The following is a 16853-nucleotide window of genomic DNA, read 5'->3' as shown; positions in this document are numbered from 1 at the left end:
TGTTCAGTTAGGACTTTCCCAACTATTGATATGTAACTATTTCATAACAGATGGCAAAACAGGCAACTGTACCATAACCGAATTTACATTTGAGAAAAACACATTGCATGCAATATGTATAAACAGTATATGTATTCATGTAATATATTATCAATATTGTGGGTAAAGTATTTGCTATAGTTGTGTAAAAAGTATAACTAATGATTAAATGACCACTCTGCAATGTATTATTGGTGCACTGTAATTTATTGGATTTCTATACAAAAATCAGCTGGAGTCTGTCTGCATAAAATCAGCAAAACACCCCTTTCTCCTTACAAACCAGGTATTTGTAGAACAAAAAGGCATAAATAGAACCCCTATCAAACACTTTAAAATACTTCACATTTAATTTTGTGCAGAGCAGTGGTCGATCGCATAAAACAGTATTAAAACGTTAAAAATAAATTTCAGAATAACAGTAACATTTCATGTATTTTTGTATGTACAACAAAGTATTGATTCACTGAATCAACAAATAGTCTATCAGGGATTTTGCTAAAGGATGTCTCATAGGTTTGATCCTAGAGAATTCTCATCACGCGCACTTCTTCCTCGTCTTCCTCATTGGGGACTTGGACCTCCTGGACACTGGCAGAGTTGGTGAAGACGTTCTCCAGGGCACGTACGTCCAGAAGTGGGACCGAACCTAGGAGCTCAGAGGCAGTGGGGGCCTGCCCTTGACATCTCTGCCCGCTTTCTCCACTCTGCCGAAACGGGTAGTCTCTGTTGAGAAGGGAAAATGTGGACTCATGCTGATCGTAGTTGTCATCATAGGGGTAGCCCGGAGTAGCCATGGGAGTAGCCATGGGGTTTGAGAAATCCTGGGGTTGGAGAACTGGGTAGGAGTATGGGCTGTGTAGGTAAGGGTATGATCTGAAAAAAATACAACAATCCCAGGATGATGGCATTTCAAATTACCATAATTACATTTTCACCACAAACCTTCACAATTATAAAACATCAAACAGCATACCTAAGTAGAACTTAAATGGTATTCAAGATGAAACAGCATTCATTGCTCACCCTGGAGGATAAAAATTGGGTCCAGGCATGAAGTAGGGCGGAGCAAAGGGGAAGCGAGGGGTGGGGAAGAGGCCCACTGGATGTGGCATGGGAGATGGAGGATACATGCGATGGTGAGCCATGTTAGAGAGTGGCATTTGGAGACCTCTGGAGCTGGATGCCATGCTTGTTGAGGGCATCTCATTGGCAGAATTGTAGTAGGCCTGTTGCCTGCTGATTTTTCTGGGTTTGGGAGATTCTTCAGGATTGCTGGCAGAGTGACTGGCTTCATGCTTGCGTTCTGCAGGCTTACCACCAGAGGTTGTGGCTGTTGGGTGGGGATGTGGGCAGGCAGTAGTCTGGAAGAATATGGAGACTGGGCTGGTAGTCTGAGAGGCATTTGGAGCTGCCGTTATAGCCACCTGGAGACCATGGTCATTAGAGCCTAGGAAAGACAAAACCATAATATTTGCAGTATTGAGCTTCATACTACGATGTATTATTCTAACTGTTACAGCAACCGGATCATTCCACGAAAAGTGTGACTTTTGCATCCCTTTGATATTTTATGTAGAAACTGTACATCAATATTACATTTTAGAAGCATGTAATAATAAATGAACTGCCCTTGAATAATAGACAAGGAAAATTCAATAAATCAAATTTTTAATATCAATAAAGACTTGCTTAAGTGCGAAAATTCAGTATTTTGACATGTCCCTCCATGCACCTTCTGTGACTTCTAGGAAGATTAACCCACTTAAACACAAACATGTCTACGTTTTTAACATCATTGTAAAGCCGTAGTTATTTTGTTGCTTTGACAAAGTAATTTCTGAAAATGATTATTTAATGTGATTAGTGAATAATTTACACATGTCCCTTATTTTAAGTTCAAACCTGTTACGTGAACTGAACTCTCATTTTAATATGGTGAAACTATTCCTTTAAACAAAATAAAACAAAAATTCAAAAGAAAAATTGAACATCCAATAGTGAAATCATAGTGTAAAGGCAGGTGAGTGCGTTCTACACTTTTTGGCAATTTTCTGGTGTTGTGGTAGAAAACTGAGCAGGTCAAGCACATAGTATATTGTCCCACCCCACACACACGAGGAGACCTTACCTGGCTTAACTTGTCTGTCCAGAGACGAAATCTCTCTCATCGTCACTCAACACTTAGGTTTACCTCCACTGCACTCACATCCTACCATACCCTTGTCTGTACATTATGCCTTGAATATATTCTACCACGGCCAGAAATCTGTTACTTTTATTCTCTGTCTCCAACGCACTTGACGGCCAGTTCTTATAGCCTTTAGCCATGCCCTTATCCTACTCCTCCTCTGTTCCTCTGGTGATGTAGAGGTTAACCCAGGCCCTGTAGCCCCTAGTTCCACTCCTATTCCCCAGGTGCCATCATTGGTTTCATGCATGTTAACATCAGAAGCCTCCTCCCTAAGTTTGTTTTATTCACTGTTTTAGCACACTCCGCCAACCTTGATGTCCGAGCCGTGTCTGAATCCTGGCTTAGGAAGGCCACCAAAAATTCTGACATTTCCACCCCCAACTACAACATTTCCCGCCAAGATAGAACTGCCAAAGGGTGTGGAGTTGCAATCTACTGTTGAGACAGCCTGCAGAGTTCTGTCATGCTATCCAGGTCTGTACCCAAAAGGTTTGAGTTTCTACTTTCAAAAAATCCACCAATAATTATCTCACTGTTGCTGCTTTTTATAGACCCCCCTCAGCCCCCAGCTGTGCCCTGGACACCATATGTGAATTAATTGCCCCCCACTTATCTTCAGAGATTGTACTGTTATGTAACCTAAACTGGGATATGCTTAACACCCTGGCCATCCTACAATCTAAGCTAGATGCCCTCAATCTCACACAAATTATCATGGAACCCACCAGGTACAACCATAAATCCATAAACACGGGCACCCTCATAGATATCATCTTGACCAACCTGCCCTCTACACCTCCGCTGTATTCAACCAGGGTCTCAGCGATCACTGCAAAGGCTAGCTTTTTCAAACAGAAATTTGCATCCTGTAGCACAAACTCCAACAAGTTCTGGTACACTGTAAAGGCCATTGGAGAATAAGAGCACCTCCTCCCAGCTGCCCACTGCACTGAGGCTAGGAAACACTCACCACCGATAAATCTACGATAATCGATCATTTCAATAAGCATTTTTCTACAGCTGGCCATGCTTTCCACCTGGCTACCCCGGTCAACAGCTCTGCAAACCCCACAGCAACTTGCCCATGCCTCCCCAAATCTCCTTCACCCAAATCCAGATAGCTGATGTTCTGAAAAATCTGGACCCCTACAAATCAACTGGGCTAGACAATCTGGACCCTCTTTCTAAAATTATCTGTCGAAATTGTTGCAACCCCTATTACTAGCTTGTTCAACCTCTTTCGCATCGTCTGAGATCCCTAAAGATTGGAAAGGTAATACGTTCATCCCACTCTTCAAAGGGGGTGACACTCTAGATCCTAACTGGTACAGACCTATATCTATCCTACCCTGCCTTTCTAAAGTCTTCGAAAGCCATGTTAATAACAAACAGATCACCGACCATTTCGAATCCCACCGTATCTTCTCCGCTATGCGGAGTAGCCTAGTGGTATGCAGGGTAGCCTAGTGGTTAGAGCGTTGGACTAGTAACTGGAAGGTTGCAAGGTACAAATCTGTCGTTCTGCCCCTGAACAGGCAGTTAACCCACTGTCCCTAGGCTGTCATTGAAAATAAGAATTTGTTCTGAACTGACTTGCCTGGTTAAATAAAGGTAAAATATATATATATATATATATATATATATATTTTAAAATGCAATCTGGTATCCGAGCTGGTCATGGGTGCACCTCAGCCACGCTCAAGGTCCTAAACGATATCATAACTAGAGGTCGACCGATGATGATTTTTCAACGCCGATACCGATAATTGGAGGACCAAAAAATCAGATCCCGATTAAAATCGGCCAGTTTGTATTTATTTATTTGTAATAATGACAATTACAACAATACTGAATGAACACTTATTTTAACTTAATATAATACATCAACAAAATTAATTTAGCCTCAAATAAATAAATGTTCAAATTGGTTTAAATAAATAAATAATGTAAAAACAAAGTGTTGGAGAAGAAAGTAAAAGTGCAATATGTGCCATGCTAGAAAGCTAACGTTTAAATTCCTTGCTTAGAACATGACAACATATGAAAGCTGGAGGTTCCTTTTAACATGAGTCTTCAATATTCCCAGGTAAGAAGTTTTAGGTTGTAGTTACTATAGGAATTATCGGACTATTTCTCTCTATACCATATGTATTTCATTAACCTTTGACTATTGGATGTTCTTATAGGCACTTTAGTATTGCCAGTGTAACAGTATAGCTTCAGTCACTCTCCTCGCTCCTACCTGGGCTCAAACCAGGAACACATCGACAACAGCCACCCTCGAAGCAGCGTTACCCATCACTCCACAAAAGCCATGGCCCTTGCAGAGCAAGGGGAACAACCACTCCAAGTCTCAGAGTGAGTGACGTTTGAAACGCTATTAGCGCGCACCCCGCTAAATAGCTAGCCATTTCACATCGGTTACACCAGCCTAATCTCGAGGGTTGATAGGCTTGAAGTCATAAACAGTTGCTGGCAAATGCACGAAAGTGCTGTTTGAATGAATGCTTACGAGCCTGCTGGTGCCTACCATCGCTCAGTCAGACTGCTCTATCAAATCATAGACTTAGTTATAACATGATAACACACAGAAATACAAGCCGTAGGTCATTATTATGGTCGAATCCGGAAACTATCATCTCGAAAACAAGACGTTTATTCTTTATGGCTGATTTATGGGATTTATGGCTGATTTAAGATAAAATTGTCAACCCTGTTACTTTATTTGGCACTTAGCAATTTGTTTATTTAACCTCAAGATGGGAAAATTAAAATAAAGAAATAAAAAATAATTACATGCCATTTAGCAAACACTTTTATCCAAAGCGACTTACAGTCATGCGTGCATACAATTTACAAATGGGTGGCCCCAGCAGGACTCAAACCCACAACCCTTGGCTTTGCAAGAGCAATCCTCTACCAACTGAGCCACACAGGACCACTTTTTATGTAGCTGAACATGTGTTCTTTATGACAATGTTAATTAGGTGATATCAAAATAGAAGTATGTTTTCGTAGTCTATGTTAGTTGTAATGGAGAAACTTGTGCACTTAATGAGTGTGTGTGTGGTGAGGGATAGCCAGCAGGGTGGGAAAATTAAAACCATTTGGGAGAATTGTTTTTAGTTAGCCAAAGACCACATGTAAAGAAATACATATACAGTACCAGTCAAAAGTTGACACGCCTACTCTTTCAAGAGTTTTTCTTAATTTTTACTATTTTCTACATTGTAGAATAATAGTGAAGACAAAAACTATGAAAAAACACATTATGGAATCAGGTTGTAACCAAAAGTGTTCAAACAAATCAAAACATTTTATATTTGAGATTCTTCAAAGTAGCCAACCTTTGCACACTCTTGGCATTCTCAACCAGCTTCACCTGGAATGCTTTTCCAACAGTCTTGAAGGAGTTCCCACATATGCAGAGCATTTGTTGGCTGCTTTCCCTTTCCAACTCTGCGGTCCAACTCATCCCAAACCATCTCAATTGAAGTCAGGCGACTGTGGAAGCCAGGTCATCTGATGCAGCACGCCATCACGCTCCTCCTTCTTCAAATAGCACTTACACAGCCTGGAGGTGTGTTGGGTCATTGTCCTAAAGAAATGATTGTCCCATTAAGCGCAAACCAGATGGGATGGCGTATCGCTGAATAATGCTGTGGTAGCCATGCTGGTTAAGTGGACCTTGAATTCTAAATAAATCACAGATGGTGTCACCAGCAAAACACCCCCACACCTCCTCATTCATGCTTCACGGTGGGAACCACACATGTGGAGATCATCCGTTCACCTACTCTGCATCTCACATAGACACTGCGGTTGAAACCAAAAATCTCAAATTTGGAATCATCAGACCAAAGGACAGATTTTCACCGGTCTAATGTCCATTGCTCGTGTTTCTTGGCCCAAGCAAGTCTCTTCTTATTGGTGTCTTTTAGTAGTGGTTTCTTTGCGGCACACAGTCTCCTTTGAACAGCTGATGTTGAGATGTGTCTATTACTTGAACTCGGTGGACAATTTATTTGGGCTGCAATTGGTAAATCTAATGAACTTATCCTCTGCAGCAGAGGTAACTCTGGGTCTTCCTTTCCTGTGGCGGTCCTCACGAGAGCCAGTTTTATCGTTGCGCTTGATTTTTGCGACTGCACTTGAAGAACCTTTCAAAGTTCTTGAAATTTTCCGGATTGACTGACCTTCATGTCTTAAAGTAATGATTGACTGTCATTTCTCTTTGCTTATTTGAGCTGTTCTTGCCATAATATGGACTTGGTCTTTTACCAAATACGGATATCTTTCGTATACCACCCCTACCTTGGCACAACACAACTGAACGGCTAAAACGCATTAAGGAAAGAAATTCCACAAATTAACTTTTTTTTTTAGCAAGGCGCATCTGTTAATTGGATTGCATTCTAGGTGACTACCTCATGAAGCTGGTTGAGAGAATGCCAAGAGTGTGCAAAGCTGTCATTAAGGTAAAGGGTGGCTGCTTTGAAGAATCTACAATCAAAAATATATTTCGACTTGTTTAACACTTTTTTGGTTACTACATTATTCCATAGTTTTGATGTCTTCACTATTATTCTACAATGTAGAAAATAACAGAAAAAAAAACTTGAATGAGTAGGTGTCCAAACTTTTGACGCGTACTAATTCACCCAACTTATTGTGGGAAGCTTGTGGAAGGCTACCCGACCCAAGTTACACAATTTAAAGGAAATGCTGCCAAATACTAATTGAGTGTAGATGTAAACTTCTGACCCACTGGGAATGTGATGAAAGAAATAAAAGCTGAAATAAGTCATTCTCTCTACTGCCATTCTGACATTTCACATTCTTAAAATAAAGTGGTGATCCTAACTGACCTAAGACAGGGATTTCATTTTTACTAGGATTAAATGTCAGGAATTGTGAAAAACTGAGTTGAAATGTATTTGGCTAAGGTGTATGTAAACTTCCGACTTCAACTGTATATACTTTTGTACCAGTTTCCTCCAGCATCTTCACAAGGTCCTTTGCTGTTGTTCTGGGATTGATTTGCACTTTCCGCATCAAAGTACGTTCATCTCTAAGAGAAAGAACGCGTCTCCTTCCTGAGCGGTATGACGGCTGCGTGGTCCCATGGTGTTTATACTTGCGTACTATTGTTTGTACAGATGAACGTGGTACCTTCAGGTGTTTGGAAATTGCTCCCAAGGATGAACCAGACTTGTGGAGGTCTACATTTTTTTTCTGAAGTCTTAACTGATTTCTTTTGATTTTCCCAGAGTTTGAAGGTAGGCCTTAAAATACAGCCACAGGTACACCTCCAATTGATTCAAATTATGTCAATTAGCCTATCACAGAAGCTTCTAAAGCCATGACATCATTTTCTGGAATTTTCCAAACTGTTTAAAGGCACAGTCAACTTAATGTATGTAAACTTCTGACCCACTGGAATTGTGATACAGTGAATTATAAGTGAAATAATCTGTCTGTAAACAATTGTTAGAAAAACGACTTGTTTCATGCACAAAGTAAATGTCCTAACCGACATGCCAAAACTATAGTTTGTTAACAAGAAATTTGTGGAGTGGTTGAAAAACGAGTTAATGACACCAACCAAAGTGTATGTAAACTTCCGACTTCAACTGTGTGTGTGTGTGTATGCATATATATATGCATACACTCTGATTGTGAGCTCTGATTGTTGTTTTACCATTACAAAACATGTGCATGTCTTTACTGTGATTTATCTTCATTATTTATATCCAGAAAAAAAATGTGACTGGTAAAAAATGTGAGTGGCTGGTAAAACTTGGGCATCCACCAGCCACCCTGATAGTGAGCTATTGCTTTACCTGTGGCCTGTGTGTATGGAACACAGGAGCTGGTGTTAGTATTGGCCATAGTCATCACGGTCATGGGATAAGACTCAGCCGCAGGTCCACTTGTCCCTGCAGAGCAGCAAGATGGTTCAGGAGCAAAGGACATCACAGAAGGGTAGCACTTTCTTTTTCCAGGTCTGGGCTGATAGATCCAACCTGTGATGATTATGGGTGAAGATTGTGAACAAACACTTGAAAAGCAAGTAAAGGTCATAAGTGTCAGAGCTATGAGTTTTGAAATATGATAAATATATGAACCAATAATTATACTGTACATGTTTAAATGGACTTAAATGGTGTCAGTGAGTAGACAGCCTGCTCTTTGCTTACCTGGGAACTCCTGTCTGTGCTTGTCTTTGAGTTTACGTGCTTCAACATAGTATGGCCTCTTCTCTTCCTCAGTAAGCTTGCTCCACTCTATTCCTAGCTGCACACTGATGTCTGCATTATTGGCTGTTGGGTTGGCCTTGGACAGGGCAGGCCTGTGGATTCTCGCCCAGACCATGAACGCATTCATAGGCCTCTTGATGTAGCCATTCCTGTCTATGCTCTGTGGTACTTCAAGATTTTCTAGAAGGAAATGTTTCACATAAAGTTTTGGACTGTGTATGAAATCAATACGTGACAATGACGTGTTGAGAAGTATTAAAAACATTCAATCCGTATGTAAAAAGTAGGTAAGCTCTTAGTCATACCTGCTTCTGATGGTGGCATGGTGAGATTCATCCCTCTAGTCTTCACCTTTACTGGGGGTGGCGGAACATTCACATGAACAAGTGGTGGGTATGGAACTTTGCTGAGCGTTATGGCTTTACCATCCAATACTGTGAAGGTCATCCCATTTTCGTGGACAACATGGATCGGTTTGGAGAAGTCTATAGTGGGAGCCACAGGTGGACATCCTTGATGATGCGTTGTTGCAGGTTCTTGGTCAACTTTGACCTTGGCCTGACCTGGAGCAGTTGTGATGATCTCCTCCTTGATGACCAGCACTTGAGATGTCGTGGGATAATCAAATGTGGCTTTACTCTGTTTACTGGCTAATGATGATGCGCTCTCCTTTTCAAATGTAACTGTTCGACCTTGAATGGCTCCCTTGAGGTGTGTTGAACTTGTGGGCATTAGCTCTCCATCACCACCCCATTTATTATCAGCTTTAAAAATAACTTTAGGCCTAACCTGAACATCTCCAATAACACTATTTCCAGAACGTCCACTGCCTTTAGGCCTACCCACTGGTCTTTTTTGTTCTCCATCACCTCGATGCCTCTCTGTTGAAGATGTTGGTTCCTCGCGTTCACTTGCATTTTTCTTACTAGCTGGAGGCCCACTGTCATCTTCGTTTTGACTTGGTTCACTTTTCTTGAATGTCATTTGCGCTCTTCGCTTGGGATGCCTGTCCATTGTGGCAAACATTAGCACGTTAGCAGGCTAAACTTAAGAGAAACACTTATCGTGCCCGACCACAACCAACGAAACACCCCAGAGTCTTGTCCGTTGTTACGAGAAAGAAACGGTCATGGAATGTTTGAGAACGATTTAAATTGTTGCGCGAGCAGCTTTGTTGCGAACCACAATTATCACGTGGGACCTGTAGTAATTGAAGTTCGTATGGCAATGAAAGGAACGCCACTATGTAACTTGTCACAACGATACACCCTCAAAGGACAATGGACAACGTGTCAACAATGCAAGCAAAAAAAGTGTAGTTTCCCATTATCACAAGCATTTTCATGAATCCAGTCATAAATATCAGTTAGGCCTACCAGCCACTGTACTCAAATTAACCACTAGATGGCGACATTATACTAATAATACATTTAGCGAGATGGAAGTGAACATGCCATCTTTTATCGCTTTAATCTGCTTGTCAAATACATTTCATGCGGTCAACATGAATTATCAAGCTCCTGAACTGTAAATAGCGTCCGGGTGCCATTTATTTTGACATTTCTGATTGTGATTACATTTTAATGTGCACATTATCCCTAAACACACGAGCTACATAACTCTATGTCAGAATTCAAAAGACTACCCCCTCCCTTAAACGTACCTTAATTGATAGGACAGACAACAAACACCCTTATGCACTCAAAAGCATTCTCAATTCATAGGGTATAGGCACTTAAACCTTAATTATGTTGGAATAGTGAAAAGACAAATTGGCTGAGGTGAACATCGGTGGGTCGTTCCACCAATTCGATGCATTTTGAGATGTGTAACTTAGTTTGATTTCACCTCATTTTAACATTCTGTCATAAAGAGTACATGTACAAAATGAAGAAAAAAAAAACAAGTTTTCCCATCTCAAAAGGTAAAAAAAAAAGTGGCTATTAAAACTTATTGAATGATAATGCAAAATGTAGATTTCTGCCTAAATAGACATACCAAAAAGTAAATATTTTTCATGAGATGCCCATAAAAAATAACTAGAACTGCCGCATAGTTCTAGAAAGATCTGGGGGAAAAAACAGTTATACATTGCTGAGGTGTACTCACTTGTGAGGACACAAGCTCAAGTACAGTACAAATATTATGAAAATATGAAAGTATAAAAAGGCATTGATATTTTTTTTCCTATTCAACAAAAGTGGGGGAATCGGGCTTGAAATGATTGAAATGCTTTCTAAATATAGCAACAATCAAATTGGAAACATTTTACCATAAGATTTCACCTTTCTTATAACTGTAAAATCAATATGATCATATTTAGTGACAGTACATATTTGTCCCCCTTTCATATAAATGACGACAGAGCATTTTCTGCCAAACCTCCTCTGAGCGATGCAGACACCATTAAAATGGCTGCAGACTCGTTTACAACTTCAGCTTTACGCAGGAAATGGAAGTGCTCGTGTTGTTTTTTGTTAAAACATTGTACCATGCCTATCTATGGGTAACAGAGTTGACCTGTTCAGTTTTCCACCACAAAACACCAGAAAATTGCCAAAAAGGGTCGAACCAGCTCACCTTTTAACAATATGATTTCACTATTAGATGTTCAATATTTCTTTGGAAAAAAATATTTCAAAAGGAATGTTTTCACCGTACTAAAATGAGAGTTCAGTTCACATAACAGGGTTGACCTTAAAATGAGGGACAGACGTAAATGAATCACTAATCACATGAAATAAAGAATAAGTTTAAGAAATGACTTTGTCGAAGCAACAACATAAATAGGGCTTTACATTTATGGTGAGAACTTGGTTACATTTTACATTTAAGTCACAGAGGGCAGAGTTTTGGCACATTAGCAAGTCTTTATTCATATAAGAAATCTGATTTATTGAATTCTCCCTGTTGTTTGTATTAAAGGGCACTTAACTGAATGTAACATGCTTTTAAAATGCAATATTAGTGCACAAGTTCTACTTAAAATATCAAAGGGACACAAAAGGCACTCATTTTGTGGAACGACCCCGGTATCAAACTGGGCTGCATGGTTTCAAATCTGACAATGAGTTGTGTTTCGATGGCAACCTTGCAAGATCAGGCCTTATCTGTCTGTAATTATACAAAATACTGTCTGCAATTCAAAAAGGTGAAAGGATGCACACGTGCAATAATATTTGATGGCTGTATACAATAGAATTGCCCACCATGGAGAAGAAAGTGGAGCCCCTTCCTTGTGTTGCTGGCGGCTCAGGGGGGAAGCTGTAGATGAGTCCCAGGGGACATCTGTTCCCCAGCTTCACTGACACACTTCAAGAGCTCCACAGAGCAGAGCAGGGCTCATTAGAATACGGTCATGTCCTTAAACACACAACAGGCTTGGAGATTTATTTTCAAGACAAACATCTGCAAAGGTGCTCCAACTGTGCAAAGTCCCCCTTCCTCTTGTGAAAGCCTCTTTTCTAACAACTTCTATGGGCACTCATGTTCAGGTAAGGCCCCAGCCTCCTCTTCCCAGTGCCCACAGCAAAGTCACTCTCTTCTACTTTGTTGTTTGAGAGATAAGATATGTTATTTCAAGTAGTACGATAATGAAAACGAATAAGATCTGTCCAAATTAGGTGGCAATTATACTTCAGTGACCTTGTTTAACCCTTTAACTGGCACACCAAGAAATACATATTTTTCATAAAAATGTATTTAGCCTTAATGTAAATTAATATTTTTTACTTTAACAAAATTGAAGCTCATTTACTGCATTTCTACACAATTAAAAAACTTTTAAAAACAATTTGGGGAACAGCAGAAACACATAAAATACTACTTCAGCCATTATTACCTTGGCTGCTACAGCACCGGAATTAAAAACTCTAGTTTGAATCGCAACATGGACAACTTTTTAGCTAATTAACGCCTTGCAACTACTTACTACTTTTGAACTATTTTGCAACTACTTAGCATGTTATCTAACACTTCCCCTAAGAGTTAACCTAACTCATAACCTTAACCCTCTCCCAGCTAACGTTAGCCAGCTAGCTAATATTAACCACCTAACCAATGTTAGCCACAACAAAGTTGTAACATATTGTACGTTTTGTGATTTCGTAACATATTATATGAATTGCTATTGGTAACATACTGTATCATACGAACTGTAATTCGTAGCATACCTTAGGAAATGGATGATGGACATCTACAAATTAATATATACCATACGAAACGTAACATATCAGAGTAAATGAAGTGTCTCGGATTAACTACAGAATAATACAAAATTCTCTGAGACCAGGTTGTGTAAACTGGTATCACTGACATCTTTCAGCGCTCTAGACAAAGGTGCCAGGACCTTTGAAATTACTAAGAAACCAATCAAAATGACTGAGAAACCAACATACACTGCCTTCAGAAAGTATTGAAACTCCTTGATTTATTCCACATTTTGTGGTACAACCTGAATTCAAACTGGATTTAAAATTAATAATTCACCCATCTACACACAATACCCCATAATAACAAAGTGAAAACATGCTTTTAGAAAATGTTGCAAATGTACAGTTGTGGCCAAAAGTTTTGAGAATGAAACAAATATTAATTTTCACAAAGGTTGCTGTCTCAGTGTCTTTAGATATTTTTGTCAGGTGTTACTATGGAATACTGAAGTATAATTACAAGCATTTCATACGTGTCAAAGGCGTTTATTGACAATTACATGAAGGTGATGCAAAGAGTCAATATTTTTAGTGTTGACCCTTCTTTTTCAAGAACTCTGCAATCCGCCTTGGCATGCTGTCAATTAACTTCTGGGCCACATCCTGACTGATGGCAGCCCATTCTTGCATAATCAATGCTTGGAGTTTGTCAGAATTTGTGGATTTTTGTTTGTACACCCGCCTCTTGAAGATTGACCACAAGTTCTCAATGAGATTAAGGTCTCGGGAGTTTCCTGGCCATGGACCCAAAATATTGATGTTTTTTTCCCTGAACCAGTTAGTTATCACTTTTGCCTTATGGCAAGGTGCTCCATCATGCTGGAAAAATCATTGTTCATCACCAAACTGTTCCTGGATGGTTGGGAGAAGTTGCTCTCGGAGGATGTGTTGGTACCATTCTTTATTAATGGCTGTGTTCTTTGGCAAAATTGTGAGTGAGCCCACTGCCTTGGCTGAGAAGCAACCCCACACATGAATGGTCTCAGGATGCTTTACTGTTGGCAAGACACAGGACTGATGGTAGCGCTCACCTTGTCTTCTCCGGACAAGCTTTTTTCCAGATGCCCCAAACAATCGGAAAGGGGATTCATCAGAGAAAATGACTTTACCCCAGTCCTCAGCAGTCCAATCCCTGTAGTCCAATCCCTTTTGCAGAATATCAGTCTGTCCCTGATGTTTTTCCTGGAGAGAAGTGGCTTCTTTGTTGCCCTTCTTGACACCAGGTCATCCTCAAAAGTCTTTGCCTCACTGTGTGTGCAGATGCACTCACACCTGCCTGCTGCCATTCCTGAGCAAGTTCTGTACTGGTTGTGCCCCGATCCTGCAGCTGAATCAACTTTAGGAGATGGTCCTGGCGCTTGCTGGACTTTCTTGGGCGCCCTGAAGCCTTCTTCACAACAATTGAACCGCTCTCCTTGAAGTTCTTGATGATCTGATAAATGGTTGATTTAGGTGCAATCTTACTGGCAGCAATATCCTTGCCTGTGAAGCCCTTTTTGCGCAAAGCAATGATGACGGCACGTGTTTCCTTGCAGGTAACCATGATTGACAGAAGAACAATGATTTCAAGCACCATCCTCCTTTTGAAGCTTCCAGTCTGTTATTCAAACTCAATCAGCATGACAGAGTGATCTCCAACCTTGTCCTTGTCAATACTCACACCTGTGTTAATGAGAGAATTACTGACATGATGTCAGCTGGTCCTTTTGTGGCAGGGCTGAAATGCAGTGGAAATGTTTTTGGGGATTCAGTTCATTTGCATTGCAATTAATTACAATTCATCTGATCACTCTACATAAACATTCTGGAGTATGTGCAAATTGCCATCATACAAACTGAGGCAGCAGACTTTGTGAAAATTAATATTTGTGTTATTTTCCAAACTTTTGGCCAGGACTGTACTGTATTAAAAATTAAATACAGAAATGTTGCATTTACATAAGTAGTCACACCCCTGAGTCAATCAATACATGTTAGAATCACCTTTGGTAGCGATTACAGCTGCTAGACTTTCTAGGTAAGTAGTATCTAAGAGCTTTGCACACACCTGGATTGTACAATATTAGCACATTATTCTTAAAATAATTATTCAAGGTCTGTCACGTTGGTTGTTTATCCTTGCTAGACAGCCATTTTCAAGTCTTGCTATAGATTTTCAAGTCGATTTAAGTCAAAACTGTAACTAGGCCAATCAGGAACATTCAACGTCGTCTTGGTAAGCAACTCCATTGTATACCTGTCCTTGTGTTATAGGATATTGTCTTGCTGAAAGGTGAATTTGTCTCCCAGTGTCTGTTGGAAAGCAGAATGAACCAGGTTTTCCTCTAGGATTTTGCCTGTGGTTAGCTCTATTTAATTCATTTTTATGCTAAAAAAACTCCCTTGTCCTTGCCGATGATAAGCATACACATAACATGATGCAGCCACCACCATGCTTGAAAATATGAAGAGTGGTACTCAGTGATATGTTGGATTAGCCCCAAACATAAAGTTTGCATTCAGGACAAAAAGTTAATTTCTTTCCACATCTTTTGCATTTGTACTTTAGTGAGTTATTGCAAACAGGATACTTTGCAAACAGGATAAACTCAGTAACTGTTTTAAAGTCACCATTGGCGTCATGGTGAAATCCCTGAATGGCTTCCTTCCTCTCCAGCAACCAAGTTATGAAGAACGCCTGTATCTTTGTTGTGACTGGGTGTATTGATACACCATTCAAAGTGTAATGAGTAACTTCATCATGCTCAAAGGGATATTCAATGTCTGGTTTTAAAATGTTTACCCATCGACCAATAGGAGCCCTTCTTTGCGAGGCATAGAAAAACCTTCCTGATCTTTGTGGTTGAATTGTTAGATTACTTGTTAGATGTTACTGCACTGCCAGAACTAGAAGCACAAGCATTTTGCTACATTCGCATTAACATCTGCTAACCATGTGTATGTGACCAATAAAATTTGATTTGAATCGGTGTTTGAAAATCACTGCGCGACTGAGGGATCTTACAAAGAATTGTATGTGTGGGATACAAATCATGTGAAACACTATTATTGAGTCCATACAACTTATCAAATCCAATTATATTGGTCACATACAAACTGGACTTGCTAAACAAAGTTTTGCTCCTGAACTTATTTAGGCTTGCCATAACAAGGGAGTTGAATACGCATTGGCTCAAGACATTTAAATTTTGAAATTTTATTTAAATTTGCAAAAATGTCTAAAAACATAATTCTACTTTAACATTACTGGGTATTTTGTGTAGTCCATCGTCACAAAATCTCAATTTAATCCATTTTAAATTCAGGCTATAACAACAAAATGTGTAAGGTGTGAACTCTTTCTGAAGCACTGTACATGCTTTAATTATACCCATCGTGTTACTTATGAATCACTTTAATGTCCCACTATCCCCTTCTTCCCTCTCTGGTTCAGCTATCCCCTCCTTCACTCTCTGGTTTAGCTATCCCCTCCTTCACTCTCTGGTTCAGCTATCCCCTCCTTCCTTCTCTGGTTCAGCTATCCCCTCCTTCCTTCTCTGGCTCAGCTATCCCCTCCTTCACTCTCTGGTTTAGCTATCCCCTCCTTCACTCTGGTTTAGCTATCCCCTCCTTCCTTCTCTGGTTTAGCTATCCCCTCCTTCCTTCTCTGGTTCAGCTATCCCCTCCTTCACTCTCTGGTTCAGCTATCCCCTCCTTCACTCTCTGGTTCAGCTATCCCCCCTTCACTCTCTGGTTCAGCTTTCCCCTCCTTCACGCTCTGGTTCAGCTATCCCCTCCTTCACTCTCTGGTTTAGCTATCCCCTCCTTCACGCTCTGGTTTAGCTATCCCCTCCTTCACTCTCTGGTTTAGCTATCCCCTCCTTCACGCTCTGGTTTAGCTATCCCCTCCTTCACGCTCTGGTTTAGCTATCCCCTCCTTCACGCTCTGGTTTAGCTATCCCCTCCTTCACGCTCTGGTTTAGCTATCCCCTCCTTCACGCTCTGGTTTAGCTATCCCCTCCTTCACTCTCTGGTTTAGCTATCCCCTCCTTCACTCTCTGGTTTAGCTATCCCCTCCTTCACGCTCTGGTTTAGCTATCCCCTCCTTCACTCTCTGGTTTAGCTATCCCCTCCTTCACGCTCTGGTTTAGCTATCCCCTCCTTCACGCT

The 16853-nt window shown here is 40.4% G+C and overlaps 1 protein-coding gene across 1 annotated transcript; it reads right to left on the bottom strand.

Moving 5' to 3' along the window:
• Positions 1 to 233: 233 nt before the first annotated feature.
• LOC115104618 (transcription factor SOX-30-like) lies at positions 234 to 9883 on the bottom strand. Its single transcript, XM_029625975.2, has 5 exons — positions 8799 to 9883; positions 8434 to 8673; positions 8077 to 8259; positions 1066 to 1489; positions 234 to 915 (listed from the first exon to the last, which is right to left on the bottom strand). Exons 1-5 carry the CDS (start codon positions 9517 to 9519, stop codon positions 564 to 566), a joined length of 1920 nt encoding a protein of 639 aa, XP_029481835.1. The 5' UTR covers positions 9520 to 9883; the 3' UTR covers positions 234 to 563.
• Between the last annotated feature and the right edge of the window lie 6970 nt (positions 9884 to 16853).

Source organism: Oncorhynchus nerka, linkage group LG22 (assembly GCF_034236695.1).
Source record: "Oncorhynchus nerka isolate Pitt River linkage group LG22, Oner_Uvic_2.0, whole genome shotgun sequence".
Taxonomy (NCBI): domain Eukaryota; kingdom Metazoa; phylum Chordata; class Actinopteri; order Salmoniformes; family Salmonidae; genus Oncorhynchus; species Oncorhynchus nerka.
Note: the sequence above shows the minus strand (reverse complement) of the source record. Positions and strands in the feature narration are given on the sequence as shown.

Bases quoted from the DNA above. Each gene is read 5' to 3' on its own strand.
- LOC115104618 (XM_029625975.2), bottom strand. From the start codon at position 9,519: ATGTTTGCCACAATGGACAGGCATCCCAAGCGAAGAGCGCAAATGACA. The intron at 8,674-8,798 runs GTATGACTAAGA...ATTTCCTTCTAG, and splicing joins CATGCCACCATCAGAAGCAG to AAAATCTTGAAGTACCACAG. The intron at 1,490-8,076 runs GTAAAGCAATAG...TGTCTTTCCTAG, and splicing joins TCCATACACACAGGCCACAG to GCTCTAATGACCATGGTCTC.